The 19072-nt window shown below is 42.5% G+C and overlaps 1 protein-coding gene across 2 annotated transcripts in view; it reads left to right on the plus strand.

Moving 5' to 3' along the window:
• The window catches only part of asic1b (acid-sensing (proton-gated) ion channel 1b), a 166816-nt gene that overhangs the window by 125321 nt on the left and 22423 nt on the right, over window positions 1-19072 (plus strand). The window contains exons 1-2 of one of the 2 annotated variants that reach the window (XM_030092208.1): window positions 8974-9704; window positions 17471-17621. In XM_030092208.1, the coding sequence (XP_029948068.1) occupies window positions 9069-9704; window positions 17471-17621 (787 nt within the window). In that variant the 5' untranslated portion in view covers window positions 8974-9068. Of the gene's footprint in view, window positions 1-8973; window positions 9705-17470; window positions 17622-19072 lie in introns of those variants that run through there. The other variant, XM_030092209.1, reaches the window with a different exon arrangement.

The raw sequence follows: 19072 nt of genomic DNA on the forward strand, positions 1-19072 counted from the left end.
AAACGACTCTAAAAACCCAATAAATCCATGTTAAAAGCTAAGCGAAAATGAGCAAGCGACTGCTAAGACAAGCTGTGGTTGGAACTGGCACTGTGCCATATTTGAGTTTTGTGTACAGGAGCTCATCAATCACCCACAAAAGAGCCAAAAAAACAGGCTGTACGTATCCTACCTGCAGCTGAAATGACATGGTTGGCATCAATGCTGTCGTTTCATTTTCATGCTACCTTAAGACTGGAGGTAAAAGAAAACGATTGTTTGTAAATACACTGAACTCAAATACATATATATATATATATGTTGGAGCTCGTTATAATCACAACACAATGATATAGCATTTTCCTAAATTTACTGTGTGTTCTTGTGCACGTAATTGATCAGCAGCAGCGAGAACTCGCCTCCGCAACTAATAAAACAAATGGATGGATTTAGGTTGACGAGAGGAATTCATTTGTACATGTCAGATAGAAAGGGACCATTTATTCCACAAAGACCCATTCATTCATTTCTCCCTGAGCGGCACCAGGCCCACATGGGGACTGGGAGACTGTTTGCTAAAGCTAGCTGCCATAGTCTGAAAGTCATTCATCAGAAGCTTCTCCTCTTTCCAAAACGCTCCCTCGCGCAGCTGTCACGATGTTGCTAAGATGAATTAGCAGTGCCATCTTGTGTTTCCCCGTGCGGGCAGGGATGCTCTTATCCCCCCGCGGGCAATAAACATAAATCTGCTCCATCCGGCCATGAGATTTCTACAGTAACATCACCTTTTCCAGATTGATGCGTGGAGGTGTGCAAAGATCACCAGTCTACACAGTGGTGATGCTGGCATGCTCTCAAGATGAAAAATTAGGCTTTTGAAGTCAACTTTTTCTTTCTATAGCTTGATGATGACCGCTCACCCGTTATTCGAAGCATTTAAACATCAGCAAAGCTAACTTGTAAACATATGACCACAGTTTCTTCAACTGAGGGAGGTTTTATAAAAACTTTCACGCTCGAGACCTTTACATGTTCAATTCAGAACAGCTCAAAATGTTCATACTGTGTGTCTGAGACGCCCATAAACCACTGAAAAATAGGTCACCGTGGGCTTTAAGAGAAGTTTAGTATATAAGATGGTTTTAGACCCTGCTGCACGGTAAGAGATATTTATGCACTGGTGCTTTATAGTTTGGTTCATTTTGTTCATGAGCGTGCCGGAAATATACTGGTTTTCAGATTACCACATGCCTGGTTTAACAGAAAAGGTACAATTAAAGTAAATCAAGCAAAAACGTTATTGAGCTCCGCAGGGCTTGTTAAATAGTGCATGAATCCAGGATACACCATCTATAAAGAGACATATTTTTAAAAATTATAGGACATATTTGATAAAATGTTTTTGAGACTTGTGTAATATTTTACCTGTAACTTCTTTAAAATCATTAATATTGAAGTCCTATTCAGATGTAGGGTACATATAGAATAGAAATAATGAAAAAACAGGCTACAGAGGAGTGGTTAGCACTTGTGCCATGCAGCAAGAAAGCGCATGGTTCAAGTCCAGGCCTGGAGGTATTGCATGTTCTCCCTCTGCATGGCTTTTCTTCAGTTCCTCTGATTTCTCACAGTCTAAAAACATGTGTTTGAGGTTTCTCTAGAATGAAATTGAACATTGTTGGGAATGTGAGTGTGTGTGTGATTGTCTGCCTCGCTCTGTTTGCCCTGAGATGAACTGACATGTCCAGGAGGTAAACCTGCTCTCAGCTGGAATTGGCTCCAAGCCTCAGTGTCCACAAGTCTGACAAATGAGCATCGAAGATGGATGGATGGGAAAAGGAGAAGAGGAGAATGAAACAACAAAAGTTATAAAGCTAATACTATACGTTTCAAGTCCACTGCAATACAAATATTTGAAAAAGTGTTGAAATTTCATCCATGATGCAAGAAAATTCACAAGGAAAAAAAAAATCCATTAATAAGTTTAAGGAGGAAGTTATTGTGTATTTTATCCCTGATTTGTTTCCTAACTTGACAATTGATTGTTACTGAGACAACATGTGCAGTATGCAGCAATTTTCAGACATCATAAAGTTGCATCAGAACCACATAAAACTTCATACCTTCATTCTCACACTCCAGATACTTCTCTTTATGGGGCTTTATTTGTGAAACTGGCTGCACACCACTGTGCATAGCAGCCATACAGCTTTTGATGTTGTTGTTTAAAACATTTTTTTTTGACAGTCAGTGCCAGTAACAGTCACAGATATTTGCCAATAAGCCTCATTCTTTCACAAACACCATGTTCTCATAGTTCATAACCCTGCCTCTGCTGTGTTCGGAGCAGTCAAATAGTTGTATTCTTACAGTTTGATATTCAAGGACGTGTATTCATAGCTTCTGCACGACGTGGCTCTTAATACTTTTCATGCTCGCGGTGATGTTGACAACGTCACACAATATCCAGCATTGTTTCAATGTCGCTGCCTGAAGCTCCCTGCGCTCGCAGGCTCGCAGTCAGAGAGACGTCCGTTGATTCTCGGCTCTCTCTGTTTGTTTTTACGGTCGATCGGTATTTACCCGACGCAGTATTTAATTCAACCATATAGCACAGCGGATCGAGACGCTATTGGGAAAGTGGCCCTTGTGACATTTGTCTCTTACAGTAGATCATGTACACAATCATCCTCAAAATTGTCTGTAAATCACCAGCTGCTCCTCCATCAGCCCCCGCGGCTACAGGACCCTGACTGCCGTTACTCCCCCTGCTTTCCCCTGTCCTTCGTCTCCCCTCTCTCTCTCTCTCTCTCTCTCGCTCGCTCTTTCTCTTTTGCAGGCTCCTTTTTGGATGCCTCGGCATCGAAGGCTCCCCAGCGGGAGACAGACAAGAGACAGCAGCAACCAAGAGAGGCAGAGAGAATATGGAGATCGCGGTGTGGTGGTGGGGAGGGGGGAACAAAGATGCGTGAGTGAGAGGAAGGTTGACTTACAGTGTAGGGATGCGTGGTAGAGAGTGACAGGAAGAAGGGAACTGCACTGTGTTTACGCCCGAGTAAACAGACTGAGACTTGTACTCCAACTATTGGAGGAAAAAGAGGGGAGGTGATGGTAGAGGTAGAGTCTAAACCGTGGTTTTTCAGCAAACGGCAGCGAGGACAGGGGTTGGCAGCGGAACTTTTCAGGTGGCGTCACTTTTCTTGTTGCATGTGCTCTGGCCCCTACATAAGTCAAGGTCCGGGCCCTGATGAGCAGAGCCAGGGCCGAGAGCCTCGACAACCCCTGTGCTCCCCACAAACAGACCTTCTGCCATTAGTGCACACAATCATCTCCCAACTTCAAATTTAGACAACTAATTATTCACATATTTGTGTTGATTTTCACCAAAAAAAAAAACTGTTTAAAAAAACTGAAGCACTTAAAGCTTTAATGAGAAACCAAGCAGTGTTCTTTGTGAAATAATTAATACTGTGCCATTAGAAAGGAGATTGAAGTTGTACATTCTTTTATCCAGTAAATAAATAGAGGACAAAGCTGCATTGCATCGGATTGCTGAGAGGATGTTTTTTGGCCTTAAAATAGGTTGCCACACTTGGTTGAGGCTCTGATTTGACCCGTGGATAGTCTGATGCATAAAATGACACGTCATACCTCTGTTTGGCACCCAAATGACGCTCGCTTTGGTTTCTCCGCATTAGGGATTATCAGACATGAGTTCAGTAAGAGAGGTGAGAATATGTTAGCTTAATATTTTATTATTTTTTTATGCCTCCCACAGAATTATACAAAACAGTCAAAGTGTGAGTACATCATATTAACAGGAAGATGCACAACCGCTTGCTGTAACATCCAATGCCTCATCGGCCTGTCAGCTGCATGGCATCATGCTGCAAGTAGTTTCTTTCATCAGTTTACCCAGTGTCTGCTATATAATAGGATGTAAACATGCGAAGAGCACGTTCACATACTATAAATACACATGCAGTTTATATGCATACGCCCAGTTTTGAAAGAAAAAGTAACCTCTTTGCCTGCCAACATGCCAACGCATCTACATACGTAACTACGCAACGGAAATGCCCTATATAGCTGCATATTTACAGATATGTATTATCTGTGCCCATTTCTAAAATGTCTGTTCAAGTGCAGTACTTGTGAAAATATGAATATGGATAAAGTTCGGCTCTTTATGCACAAGGCCAGGAGAGTTAAAAAAAAAAAAAAAGACCAGAAGGAACATAAATTAGCGAAACAAGAAACATTAAAAGAAAAAAACATCTATAATATCACAGTAGTAATTAATGTCTGACACAGCTGTACATAAATGCAGTAAAAGTCAAACTCGCTGTGTTTTCAGCTAGCTAAATGTGCTCCGCTTCTTCAGTACTCACATGGATGGGGCTTGTATTTGAACCCTGTACCTGGCACACGCTGCATGCCAAAAGGTGTAATCCCCTCTGGTTTGCTAAAACGACTGATAAGACATGATGTGGAGTGGCAGCTATTAAATTTCTGTGCTTGTCTGTGCCTTTTCATTCATCAACACTTGGCTTTTAAGCATGCACTGCTTCACTGGTTCCACTGATTGAAACTGAAGTCTTTTTCTCATTTAGAGGGACTGTCAAAGCAAAAATCCAAACCCCAGAAAACAGCTATGTACTTATTACTCTCATTCACATTAATTCCTTGCAATCAGGAATCAAATACTCTCCGGAGATCAAGTGTGCAATTGAATTTATGAAATCCATTTTGATAAGGATACAACTATTTGTGGACTGAGAGTGTTACTGTCATTTCCTCCTTGTTTGTGGACATGTCTGACTCCATAACTCCTCTCTCCACACATTTTAGTCCACATCAGTTTTGTGTCAAACAGCTCCCAGGTTTGCCTTAGTGGCACATTTGAAGGGTCTTCACAATAGACACATTTGCACTATCAGTTGAAGGTTTGATGACAGTAATACCATGCATTTCCCTTCAAAGCAAAAGCCTTGGGATTCCTCAAGTCTGTGTCCTCTGGAGAAGTATGTAATCAAGCATGTTTACAGTCTCAAAACTTCAGCCCTGGGAATACACACGACTTTGAAAAATCAATGTTCCTTAGCCAAAGTCTGCAGTTTTCTGCCCAATACCAATCAAAGAAACTGCTTTTTTTTTTAAGGGGTTTTTATTGCGGCTTATACTCTCTCCTGATCAAACAAATGAAAGGCCGCTGAAACACTGTGTCCCTTGTTTCATTCACATGAAGAAAGTGTGTGGTTTATTACAAAAACACACAGACAATCAAGTAGGATATTTATGACTGTCGCACATACCTAGTCAATAATAAACTAAGGACATGCGCCCACGCGCCCCTAACAAAGATCCCTGTTTGCTTTCATAATGGCTTCATTAGTGAAACTCTTTACCGCAGTTTCAGGGCGCCGTGCATTTGTTATTCTGTTGTCGTTACACTTGCAGTGGGATTGTGCTTCTCTGTCAAGCAAGTACATCATTATCCCTTCACCCAGACGGATTAGCTTGTTGCACAGAGCCTCTCCTCCAATATGTCTCTCTCTTGATGAGCTGGCTGGGGAAACATTGCTGAACAAATGTTGCTAAATGCCAACAAGTGTCAGAATTCATCCTCCTTGAATTCTGATGCACCTCCCACAGCGTGTTTAAATTTCAGTGTTCAGATGATTTAGAGTAATTCCTTCCAACCAAAAAACAATATTCCCCCATGTGTCTTCCTCGTTCTGGCTTCCTCCCACTTTTCCTTTCCTCAGGTATTCAGCTTTCCGTACATGACTGCATTCAATCAAGCGCATCTTGATTGCCAGGCCCTCCTCTCTGAATGCAGCCCGTTTGAGAGGGATCTCACCGAGAAGCCGTGGCGGAGCCGCAGCTATTCCCCATGACATCCTCCCTCGTTGAAACATGAGTAATCGTCTCCGTGGAAGACTTGATTATCCTCTAAAGGGACATAATGTGACACGTGCGGCGGTGTCGGCGGCAAGAGAAAAAGGCAGTAACGGCAATGAGTTTGCAGGGCGTATCCTTTGTGAACCCAGAAACATGAGAGCAAGAAGAAATTACATGTGTTGATCTGATCTCATCATAGATGCCACGCTGTCCTTGAGCCTTGCGGTGTGTACACTGCATGGTCGTGTACATTGTGCTGAAGCAGAGACTGGATAGCAAGGCAGACGTGATCCAGTGTACAAAGAAAGGGAACATACACCGAAGCACAAAAAGATCTCACTGGAGGATAAGACCGATAGATACAGTTGCTGAGTTTCAAAAAAAAAAAAAGAAAAGAAAAGGGAAGGATGAGTGGCAAGTTTTGCGGTTGTGGTTTTCTTTATATAATGATTGTGCGGGGGTTTCTGTTGCAGAGCTGGCTGCCTTGACCTTCGTTGCATGTGTTTGCATGTTCCCCCTGTGCCTTGTTGAGGTTTTTTCTCGGTGCTGCAGGTTTCTCTCACCATCTGAAGACATGTTTCTTGGGCGAGGTGGTCACTCTGTATTGCTTGTAGCTATTTATGCCATTGATATTTCATTGTATTAAAAAAAGTTGTAATCCACAAATTAACATAATCTTGATGAATAAACCTTCCATTGGATCAAACGGCAACAGTCACTGCAAATACACAGACATCTACATTCTGTCACACATACAGACGCACATGTCAAAGCAAGGACTCTCGTCAGAAACAAATGCACAGTTTGACTTTACTATGCTTCTGTAGAGCATTTTACCTTGAAAAACTCAATCCTCAAATACAAGCATGAGCATCAAAGAAGAGAGGAATTACGCTGGAATGACACTTTATTTGGCCAAACAATGGCGTGTGATGTATTTTCAGAGTAGTCTTAAAGCATGTTGTAATTTGGATCTCTTTCAACAAGCCCATTATCTGGTGTTCCTCCATCCACTTAGTGCAGTGTGAGTGTCATTCCCAGGGACACCTCAACACATCGGCAGAATAAAGAGCCGAAACAACCTGTTAAACCACCTGAGCTGACACCATGTAAAGGCTACTCAACCTACAAGTTCAAACGCACCTTAAATAACTGAAGACATCAAGAAAAAAAAAGAATTAATGTTTAATTTTTGTCCAAACCCAGAAAACATCAATATTCTGCTGTAACATTTACAAAGAAAACAGCGTGCCTTCCTTTACTGAAGCAACAGTACATTGAATTCCTAAAATGTTTCTGGGGGGGAACATTACTAGAATATACAGAAATGAACTCTTCCTCTACCTCTGCTTTTGACTGTTTAATGTAGCAAAAACATCAGTGTTTTTGCAAAGCCGTCTTCTACTCTGCACCCGGGTTGTGGAAAACTTTGCAAAGAGATCTCAAACTAAAAACAGTGCCCAATATTGAATTCCAATAGTTCCTTGTGTTTGCTGGTTCGTTACTGTGCTACTTGTTTACGCCTTTTGTATTTTTAACATTATCTTGTGATCTTGATCTATAGCTGCTTTGGTCAGATCTGATTGATAAAGAGAACTTAATTTCCAAATTACAGCACAAGTTCACTCAGATAAATTTAAAGAATGTGCTTTGTAGCTAGATCCAAACAATTTATCTGCAACCTGACAGCTGACCAGCGGGGTTTTTTTCACCATCTGACTCATTGTGATTCCAGATCTCAGCAAATATTCCATGTTTCAAGACACCAGATGTAATCTTCAGAGCAGAGTGACAAGATATGAAAAATTGATTTGCTAAAGCACCCCTCATTCACGCTCTCTCCTCCATTTAAACCATTTCCTACTCAGCTTCTTTTTTCGTCGTGCACTCTCTCGAACACTACCTTTAAAGTAGCGGTAGACAGTTTGAATCAGAGCCTCACAGCATCCAGCTTTTACTCCAGACTGGAACACTGTGTGATGGTGACCAACCAAGCATGAACCACCACTTAACAAACACCCCCTAAGAGAGAAACGGTTTTCGCAAACTACTTTGTCAATGGTGCATTCGAGCCTTTTGTTGCCGGCCTGGAACAGTTTCCCCTCATCAAAGCCATACGTGAGCGCCACGGGGTCAAAAAATAAACCATTAATTCTGTTTTCTTCTTTTTAACATCAGGGGATGCTTTAAATATACGCTGCATTCTTTCCAATAATTTAACATTCAGCAGCATATTGACCTTATTCCCTTTTAGTTTTTCTTTCTTGTTTTTTTTTTATGTTTGAGTGAAACACATCATTCACAGATGTCAATCTGCTTAATCGCACCTGTGAGTGAAAATGTTAAAGCTCTCAAAATTCAACGCGGGTAAAGGATAATGAAAAACACCTCCAACTCTACAGCATTACTTCCCATAATGCAGTGTCCAATTTTGGAGAATACAAATGTTAGGCAGGGGGATTACAGTTTGTCTAGGTGTTTGAGAGGGAGAGAGAGAGAGAGAGAGAGAGAGAGAGAGAGAGAGAGAGAGAGAGAGAGAGAGAGAGAGAGAGAGAGAGAGAGAGAGAGAGAGAGAGAGAGAGAGAGGTTTCAAATGGAAGACTCATGGTCCACATATCTGCTGATTCAATAAACAGGACTGGAGATGCAAAGAAGCTGTTGGAAGGAGAAGGGTTTGGATGGAAGAGGCAGGCAGAGATGGAACACAGGGAGAATTAAACAGGGAGAGGCAGACTGGGAGCAGCACATTATAATGTAACCGAGTGATTTTGAAGGAATGTTTTGTCTCTGGGGAATTTTCTTCTGACTTTCACACTTTGTAATTTTGATGGGAGGAAAAAAAATTCCCCGGGACTCCTGTTGCTGCACAGTAGCGCACTAAATCATGGTGAAAAACTTTGCTTCCCCTCCTTTTTGGATATGCCCAGTGTACGTTGTGCGGCTGACAAAATACTCCCCCATCAGCACCACAAGCTGCTGCTCGGTGCCTGCGAGGACGGAGCGGAGCTGCGTGCTGCGCGCGCTCTCTCTCTCTCTCTCTTTCCCTCCCTCCTCCCTCCTTCCCTCTCTCTCTAAAGTATCTGACAAACAGCAGCTATCTGTGCGCGCGGAGGCGAGTTTGGGCTCATTCACTGTGACCACAGTGGGGCCGATGTGGAGCGCGCGCGAGCCACCGCTCTACCAAGATGTGCCGGTGCGAGTCGTCCGGGTCGAAGCCGAGACCGGCGTCCCTCGCCGAAGCCGGGAAGCTCTTCTTGAAGCACACCACTCTGCACGGCTTGAGGCACATCTTCCTGAGCGGCTCGTACCCGCGGAGGGTCGCGTGGCTGCTGGCGTTCCTGGCCGCCCTGGCTCTGCTCTTCACCTGGTCCAGCAACAGAGTGCGCTACCTGCTCTCGTCGCCCGTTTACACCAAGGCGCACATGGTGTACGCCAAGCGGCTGGTCTTCCCCGCCGTCACCATCTGTAACCAGAACCTCCTGCTGCCGCGGCGCATGAAGAAGACGGACATCTTCAGCGCGGGGAGGTGGCTGGGACTTCTGGGGAGGAACTGGCAGGTGTCCCCCGCCGCCCGGGAGGCGCTCATCCCTCTGCGGGGAGAGGTCAGCGGAGGAGGCGGCGGCGGCGACGACGGAGCACAAGAAGAGCCGCCCTGGTCCCCTCTGTCTCGGATTTTGGACTTCAACCACTTCCTGCCTCCTCCGCGGGAGTCCCAGCCGTCCATGAGGCAGCTGCTGGACCGGCTGGGACACCAGCTGGAGGAGATGCTGCTGTATTGTCGGTACCAGGGGGAGCTCTGCGGGCCGCGCAATTTCAGCACCGTGAGTGTGTCGCCAAAGTTCGATATATTTTTATTTGGCTGGTTATATCTCGTCCGCCCCCTCCCAACAGGTTGATTCAGAGTTTTTTTTTTTTTTTTTTTTTTTTTTTTTTTTTTATTGCATCGTTTACTATTATACATCAATGAGAGGATGAAGTGATTGTTTAGCAGCGTAATTAATTTGCTTCAACAGAAAGAGCGCGCGCGCACACACGCACACACCGAGTGCGCATTCCCCTGCACTGTTGCTTGGTAATGTGCCTCAGTAGTTCAATTAACTCTCCCCTAACCTCTTAAAGCGTCCCTGCATGCGACTGTAAAATCTCTATGTTGTCCTGCCAGGCTCGCGCTCAACTGTGTTTCTGTCCATAGGAGACTTCATCTCCATAATTTATTCTAATACGGTTCATAAACTGACTTAATATTTCATGCGTTGGAATTATTTTCATCAGCAGCTCTTCTTTGTTCTTCATACTCCTTGAGTTGCAGTTTGCACTGCTCACCTTATTAGGTTGGATTTGAAAGTCCTGGCAGGATCAAATACTGAGCCATCTGATTGGAGATCTATGCAAAAAAAAAAAAAAAAAAAAAAAAAATACCAGGATTGTCTGTAGTCTCCATATGAGCCCTCCCTCCATCTTCCATCACTGCAGGATCAATGTGTTTACAGTCCTATGCTCACAAGAGGCCAATCTGGACCTAATGAAGACTTTTGACTCATTTAGCAGTGCGTTTCAGCGCTCGCTGATGCCCTGATAGAGTGCTGTTAGCGTTGGCCTCCCTGGTAAACTGCAGCTCCATTGATTGCACTCCATCATCCAGAGAACAATGTGAAAGCCAGTCTTCCTCTCTCTCCCACCTCATTACCCAAATTTGTTTTCAGTTAAGTAGATTTTCTGCTGTTGTTTGAAACACAGTTTGATGTTAGTGTGGCAGGGTTGTTTTTTTTTTCCTTCCTGTCATTTGCTGCAGGCATGACTAAGGACTATTTTATGTTTTAGGAAAATCTATCATTTTAAACTGCTCGCCTTACGGGCAGCTCCCAGACTGTGCCATCAAACCCCAACCACACGTAATGCCTCACATTTAAATGCAACACATCTAGAAGCACAAAGCAAGTTATCACAGTCAGACACATTTCCTCACAACAACAGCAAAGCTTCTCCTTGTACAAAGTATTTTAAGGGGTGACTGAGAAACATGCTGCCTATTTCAGAGATAAATATAACGCTCCAGCCAGAGTTTTGGGGTTATGTGCCAGTGCATAGATAATCGATGATGCCCTCCTTGGCCTCAGGGCAGGCAAGACAAGCTGTCGGCATGAGTCAGACCAATAAAATCAGTCACCCTCAAGAAGCGATGTGTGGAGAAGGAAGGCGAGCCTGTCTCCTTACAATGGGCTTCAGGATGTATTGACTTTTGTGCAGGAACCCCCAACGTTTCTGAACTACTCATGAATCTCAATAAATATGGTTCAGTGGCCACATAAATCTATTATTCCCTCCATCCACTGGCTCTGCCCTGGTTAGCACTTAAACAGCCCTCATGTTTAATTGTGATAACAGAGATTTATCCTCACTCCAGGGTCATGGACATTGATTTTAGGTAAAAAATCAATCAGAGAACATGCTGTCAGTCTCTGTTCCCTTCTGTGCCCCTCATTGATTGACAACAGTCTACCCTGTGTTGCTGAATCTTGCTGGGAGGTTTAGTTAAATATGTGTTTATTCTCCCGCTCTCTTGCCTGCATGATATGTGTTGACGTCTGTTTTGGTCAGTTGTGTTCACCAGCGAGTTATCTCTGTTTGTTTCTTTTATGACTGCCGGCAATTGCTGTACATTCGTTTTCAGAGCTTTGGTTGCTCAGAACAGATTCCTGCTGCGTCTGGAAACGATGCTGATGAGAGCAATGACAGTACCCCAAAATAGCAAAAGTTACAGGCATTTAAACCAAAGAAACCTGCTTTTCACTGCAAAAAAAAAAAAAACCAAAACACCCTTAATATGTTCCTGCACAGTTTGCAGCATTACCAAGAGCAGCCTCATTAGTCCAGAAAGCAATGTAGGCTTGTTTTTTATTTAACAGGTTTGACTTGTTTGCCTCCATGTATAAAACTTGCACTGCACCTCCAGTGTGAGTTCAGCTCTCTACCTACACATTTGACTCACACCTACTCTTCTATAACCAGCTGGAGCCTCTGCGTAACTAGTGGACTGAAATGCATTTCAGGAAAACTCGTGCACAGGCTCATGTAGTAACCCTTTAACGTCACAGAGTCCTTCTCTTCATGGAAATGTAGATGTTGCATCCTTCCTTGATCTCCAGCAACTCCGAAATTTCTGGGACTTCTCAAACTTGTTGGCTTGACTAAACATGGGGGGGAAGTCTTGACCTTGGGAACATCGGTTGGCAAAGCTCTTTCATCTCGAGGACCATTAAGTAGTCCGTCTTGGTCTCGCCTGCTCATTGACTGTTTGATTAGCGTGACGGCTCCAAAATATCAATCAGACCTTGAGATGAGGTCGTTTCTCAAGCTGATTTCACAAGCGTCATGTTAAGCCTTTGTCGAACTTCGTTGTTGTCTTCGCTCAACGCAGCGGGACGCCCGTGTCTGTGTTGATTTAGTGGATTTGGTTGTAAAATGTTTTCAGCACTCCCTTTTCATGCAGATGAGGATAATAATTCACGGTGGACACATCACAAACGTATATTGATGCACTTGTCAGTTAATTTATCGCTGTAATTGCTCACAGCCCCCACATCCAATCACACTTTTTTTGATCCCCTTGGGGAAATTATTGATCCGCTTTTAACATATCTTACTCATAGATGATCTTAACCACCCATACTGTCCTGCTGTAGTGCAGCGAGCAGAAGGTTGCTGGGGGTAAAGGGCCTTGTTCAGGGGTCTACAGTGGTGGACTGTTTGCAGTGGGATTCGAACCAGAGAACCTTCCTTCGTTAACCTCGACCCACACAACTCCAGAGAAAACAAGGAACACCTCATGAAAGCTCTGGCTGCTGTTTTCTAAATATTTTTACAATTAAACATTGATCCTCTCTGGAAATGGAGCATTGTTAAAAAAGAAAAGTAATAATGTTGCTCTCCACATCACTTGCAGATAATTTTCCTCAGAGCGTGATAATTTATTTCAAATCGTTTTGAGAGCTTTTAAAATGCCACCCTCAAATGCAATTACAACCTTTCCTCTGAGGGCTTTAGAGAGCTCTCGAGAGGCTGACACGACGGCAACACGCACTCCAACGGAAAGGAAACGCAGCCAAAAATGTCAAAGTTTAACACTCACTTGTCAGCTTTAAGTCATGTGGAGTGGCCGTGGCGGAGCACGCTGTCTTCTAATTCCAAAATTCAGTCCTCGCTTTTGCCCTATCCATATGCTGGAGTGTTCTTGGGCCGAGACACTTGGCCCCAGGTGGAGCACCTTGCGTGCATGTGTGTGAGTGCATGCATATATGTGTTTGTGTGTGCACGCGTGCACGCGTGCATGTACATAAAGCACCTTTTGACTGCTGTAGTGTGAGCACACTAAAAGTTCACCGGAAGACCACTTTCCCGAAATGTGAAAAACTTTAGGTCTAATTTTTTGTTGAATATTGAAGTTATGCCTAAATCAATCAATTTTTATCTATCAATTGGCAATATTTGTTTAGTTCACTATCATCACCTATTATTGTTATTTTAGGTGTTTATTTTCTACTGTTGATTGCTTAATCTTGCTTCTTTTAGCCAATGGTCACTTTTGAGATTTTGCTTATCTTATCTTATCTTATCTTATCTTATCTTATCTTATCTTTTCTTTTTCAGAACTTAAATTATCTTACCTTTGTTATACAATTTTTTACTTTTACCCATGACATGACACGTGTAATAAGAAGCACACACACACTCTGACACAGAATGTGAGTTTTTTTAAGAATCATATATTTTTCTGGGTTAAGTTGAATCTAGATAGGTGTGTGAGTGTCATATTTTATCTTTTTGCTTCGCACTTGATCTTAAAATCAATGAAGAGGAGGGGAAGCGGCATTCACCGGCAACTTTAGGGAACAGCTTGTGCATCCTTGTCACATTGTCATGTGAAGGATAGCCGAGGGCCATATCAACAGTCTCAGGCTGTCTGTCTGTGAATTATTTATCCAGGAGATAGACGGTGACATTTCTACACCCTGCAAGAACGAGAGAGGGTGATGTCTCTCTCAGCGCTGCTCCTTATAGGTGGGCTTGATTTAATTATTTATTTTTGCTATGTTTACACATTAAGGAGCTACAGGGTTTCGTGTTTTTGATGCAATATATATCTGGCTCGCTGTTCCGTGGTGCAAAAAAAAAAAAAAAAACCCAAATGCAGTGCAGGATTTATCTCCTTGGGGAAAGCTGCTTAGGCATGGCAAATATTTTCTCACTTTTAATGCTCTGAGTGTTTGAACCAGGGGTCTAATAAGAACTCGTTGCAGATATTTACACCATTGTGTGGAGTCCTTCAGTACTGACCCTTTCCCTCTTCTTCAGATGGGAATTAATTGATTTAGAGGTTAGTTTTATACAACACTTAAAGACTTAAAAACAGCATTAACTACTTATTGTCAGGAGATGGACGGGTGAATCAGACAGTTAGCCTGATAGACAAACAACGGGAGGCCTGTTGAGACCAAACCTCTACAGCTGCTGAACACAATGAAGATCCCGGCTCCCCAAGGTCACCACCGGCACCCACCGCCGCCGCTGCTGCCGCTCTTCACTCAATGCTGCCAGCACAATCTCCTGGTTACCACAGCAACTCTGACTACAGCCCGCTGTAGTCCATCACCACAGTACCGACACACGCACACAGATGGCAAGCAGGGGGGCTGCACCACACATGCAAATACTGTACACCATCTCCCATACAAGCACAATTGCTCATACACTCGCGCGAACATGTGCACGCGGTTGGTGGAGGTTCATGGGCAGTGTGAAACAAACTGTCGCGCCGTCACACTGATTTTATCGCTATTTTCCTGATGTGTATCTTGCTTTTTTTTACACCGAGCAGCAGTGCGTCTTTCTTTGTTCAAACTTGTCCTGCCATGAAAAACAAATCTGTCTTGGTGAGCTTCAGCGTGGAAAACCTTGGAAAGAAATCAGCCTAACAAATTGGAGGCATGTCCGGAGGTGGATAGGTCTCCAGTTAGATATCTTTCACTTTTCAAAGGCCTTAGACTTTAGCCACACATCTTTATTTTGGCAGGCGCTGCACATTGTCAGGTGTCGTGTGGAGCTGATGGAAGGGGCTCAGTGATATCAGAAGCCTTCTCAGACTTTATATTCCAAAGAGTAATGATAAAGAGAGATCTGATTATGGTGAGGGGCGACTCCGGTGCTAAGATGGATTTCAGGGGCATTTTATTGATGTTTTTATCCCTCGCTGGAGTTTCTGCTCATAAGGGGAGCTTTACAGGCGATGCTTCTGACTCAATTTTGCCACTTACGCACTTAAAAGGTCACATTTCATATTGTGTCCGACTATCAAAACACTTTCTATTACATTTCACCGTTTCATGTCTTAATAACCCCCATATAGCGGCGCCTTGGGAAGCGATCCATTGTGTTTTGTTCCCCATTCTTCCTCACACACCTCTCTGAGCAGGTTTCACATGAGACTAACTTTGCCTTTGCGCCACATGGTCGAGGTTTTTTTTTTCTTTTTTTCGTTTTTGCTCCGTGCATCTGGTGTTTGTGACATTTGAGTAATTTGTCATGAAGCGCGGACGCCTGACTCATAAGTCAACCGTGTAATAAACGCCTTCTCATGTGTCTCCCAAGTCTTCGCAATGCAATCACAAGACAGGTGCAATGATTTCTGGACAACTCAATAAAAAAAAAAAAAGAAAACCTTTTGAATCACTTGTGAATGGATTTTTTTGTCTCATACTGAATCCTTGTCCTTACCGTGCGATGAGCACAGAATGTTAAATCAAAGAGAAGCTGTACTTCAGTGATTACCTCTCATCTCATATGTGATTATATCTCATCTCAAGCTCCTCCGCTTCCTCCTGTTGTTTCCTCATGCGAATGTCACAATGTTGAAGGTTAATAATAAGTTAATTGTGCTTTGCTACAGGGTTCGCGAACATGCGCCCTGACAACAATGTAGAGGAACATTTTAGTCTGGATCTTCGCCACAGTTTTCCATTTCCTAATGTGTATGATTCAATTATAGATCCATTAGTTCACTGGCAATCATGTTTCTGCCAATAGGTCGGCTCCCTGCTGCAAGCTTGAACGGATCTGCACTGTATATATCATAGTAATAACAAAGCATGCTGCATGTAGGTGGAGTCTGTGCATAACGATTTCTGTTGCTGCCTTATCCACGAAGCTATGAGTTCAAACAGGATTCTGTTGTAGAGGCTGAAACTTTACTGGAAAAGATTTACATCAACTGTTTTTTGTTTTTTTTCTCCCTGGTGAAAATGGTTTAAATACATACAGGAGAAAAGTTTGTGGCTAATTTAGGAGCTTAAAAGTTTAGTCAGTTTTATGCTTTGGTGGTAAATTAACAGTAATTAGTTTTATTTTTGACTTAATTGAATGTTTTCAGATTTTAAAATAAGTTGAATCATTCATTTACATTCAAATATAGACTTTTGTTTTTGTTTAATTTGTTTCAAGTGACAAATACCTTTGATATCAAATTCTAATTAAAAACCCAAAGCTTTATAATTAGCATTTGTTTATTCGTTATCCTCTGTTTTTTCATTGTTACCAGTGTTTTTCCATGATGGAATCTCTCTACAGGGAACACGTGTTCTGATAAACAAAAGCATGAAAGAAATGATCCTTTGGAAATTTTTCAGTACTATCAATACTATTCAGCCCTGTGGTTGAGATTGCTGTAGTATCAGATGGAAAGCAGAACAACAGGTTCTTATATCAGCAAATATGAATGTGAGGAAAAAGAACAAAGCTGTTGTAAAATCTGAAGAGAACTCACTTATAAAATATATACACACTACTGAGATTCAATGTACTCACTGAAAAAAGGCAAGATCTCACCTCATTCATCACCCAAAGCAGCTTAACCTGCATCAAAAGCATAATCAGTCAACAAAGAATCGTGGTGGTTGACAGTAGTTGTTAATAGTGATCATTTAACATGTTTTCATCCTGCAGACCAATCAACATCTGTCGTTCTGCTTAATAAAACTCATATTAGAAAACTATTAGACTCCGATGTTTTATAATCTATCCATTCATTTTCCATAAACTGGAGTCAAAATCTGGTTTTCTTTTTATTTTTTTAATGTATCTAAGCAGCAACAACCAACAATTATTGGATGCTCTTTCATCCACAAAAGATGTGTTTCTTTATTTCTATTTTTGAGATGGCAAATAACTTTTGGGAGACTTTCTTTGATGCCAGCTTTCATTGTTGTCATGTATTACGGTCTCAGGCAGAGCTGAGAAATAGTCAGAAAAAGACTGTCATATTAGCTCAAATGGAAACTCTCTCACGCGGCGCTGAGAGGGATGAGGGCTCGGTTTGTCCGCTGCATTTTAGCACCAAGATATCTGAGGTCTGCTGCTGTCAGTGTAATGAGTGCAGGTTGCAGTTAGGTCAGTGCGACTGCCTCCCAAGTCTGAAACAATCCTTTCTGTGAGGATTAATCTGATAGCGCTCCAAACTCCGATTTTCTTTGTGTGCACTTAAGGAAGAAATGTTGTCACTAGTTGTTAATAAGATTCCCTTTCATGTGCATTTCAGATATTCACACGCTATGGAAAATGTTACACGTTCAATTCGGGCCAAGACGGGCGACCCCTGCTGGTGACGATGAAGGGTGGGACCGGCAATGGCCTGGAGCTGATGTTGGACATCCAGCAGGATGAATACCTGCCTGTATGGGGAGAGACGGGTGAGTCCATCAATCGCACGAAGCAAACCCATTCCCATTTAAGAAAACCACAGCTGAAATCAAAAAGTCTCTGCCCAGAAATGAACAATTCAATCCGAAAGTCTCTTCAAAACATTTAAAGCATGTTTGTCAAATGAAGACATGCCGTGAGTATATTGCTCACCCTGTCAACCTTTTTGTTGTAATCATAAAGCCTTCAATCCACTAAGTGCACAGAAGTCATGGCTCTCTTAGCACAGACATATCAAAAGTTTTATTTTTAGTGACATGTTTACTCAGGAAAAAAGTAAAATTCTCATTCAGTAACGTCCTCCAAACTTCTGTTAGCCGTAACTGATGAGCCTGAGAAATCTACTGTCTGATCGTTTAAAATGCACCTGCTGAGTCCCGGAGATATTATCGACTAATCTGTATAAAGATGGATGGATATCGATCGGGCAGAATTTATTTCATTGTCACATAATTGCATCACTTGTCAGTTCAGCTTCGAGGCTGCATGAATCAAAACAAAACAGAACAATTTGCTGGATACGAAATCAATGGAGGCTGCGGGCTCTGCAGTTCAGGGTCGAGCCCTCATCCACAGAGTCGGGGCTGCTCTGGGCTGCTCGGGGGGAAACGGGGAGTCAGATTTTAAATGCAGCTGCATATGCCGCTGTGTGTTCGTATCAATATTTCAGAGGTTCGGGGAAATGAATGTAAAGAGACAGGTCAGCGGTTCGACGCTCACGGTCATCATTAAACATGAAGCAGAAAGTAGGAAACCCTGATCTGTGAGGTAATATTTAACCATAAGCCACATCTACAGCCAGCCTAAATGATTTAATTGGATTAATATTAAATGCTCTTTATGGAAAAAGGGTTGAATAATAGAAGACAGTAGAGTGCTGAAAACATAAGGATGCAGTAATTACAACAAAGCAACACATTATATTCACATGCTAGCAGTTATTCAGAGTGCACCTCATTTGTCTTCGCTCTGTGTGCTGAAGTTTCTGTAAATTTATTGCCCTTTCTCCTGTTGTTTTTAAAACGATTTGTTTGAAATGTTCACCACATGTTGTTTACAATGCCCAAGAAAGGCTTCAACTCTACGTGGTTCTACCTATTTAATGGAAATTAATGGTAATGTAGAGGAAAAAGGCAATATTCAGGAGATGTAAAGCTTTTCATTCGCATATTTCACCCCCGAATGGCACAAATAGGCCATTGATTAGTATTTTATAGCGGCATTTATTACCTATTTAATTTCGCTGCATCCCTTAATGTGCCATCTGCGGTTTCATTTCTTTACTTCATCAAAGTGATTAGGACACATGCAGATTTGTTGTAGGAGCCTTAAAAGCCGCCGAAATGTCATTTGAGAAACCCATGCGCAGCTAATCACAATAATTAACTGTATGTGTTTTTCTTTCCTTTGTGTGTTTTATACTTTCGGGTTGCCAAATATT

Source organism: Salarias fasciatus, chromosome 5 (assembly GCF_902148845.1).
Source record: "Salarias fasciatus chromosome 5, fSalaFa1.1, whole genome shotgun sequence".
NCBI classification, from domain to species: Eukaryota; Metazoa; Chordata; class Actinopteri; order Blenniiformes; family Blenniidae; genus Salarias; species Salarias fasciatus.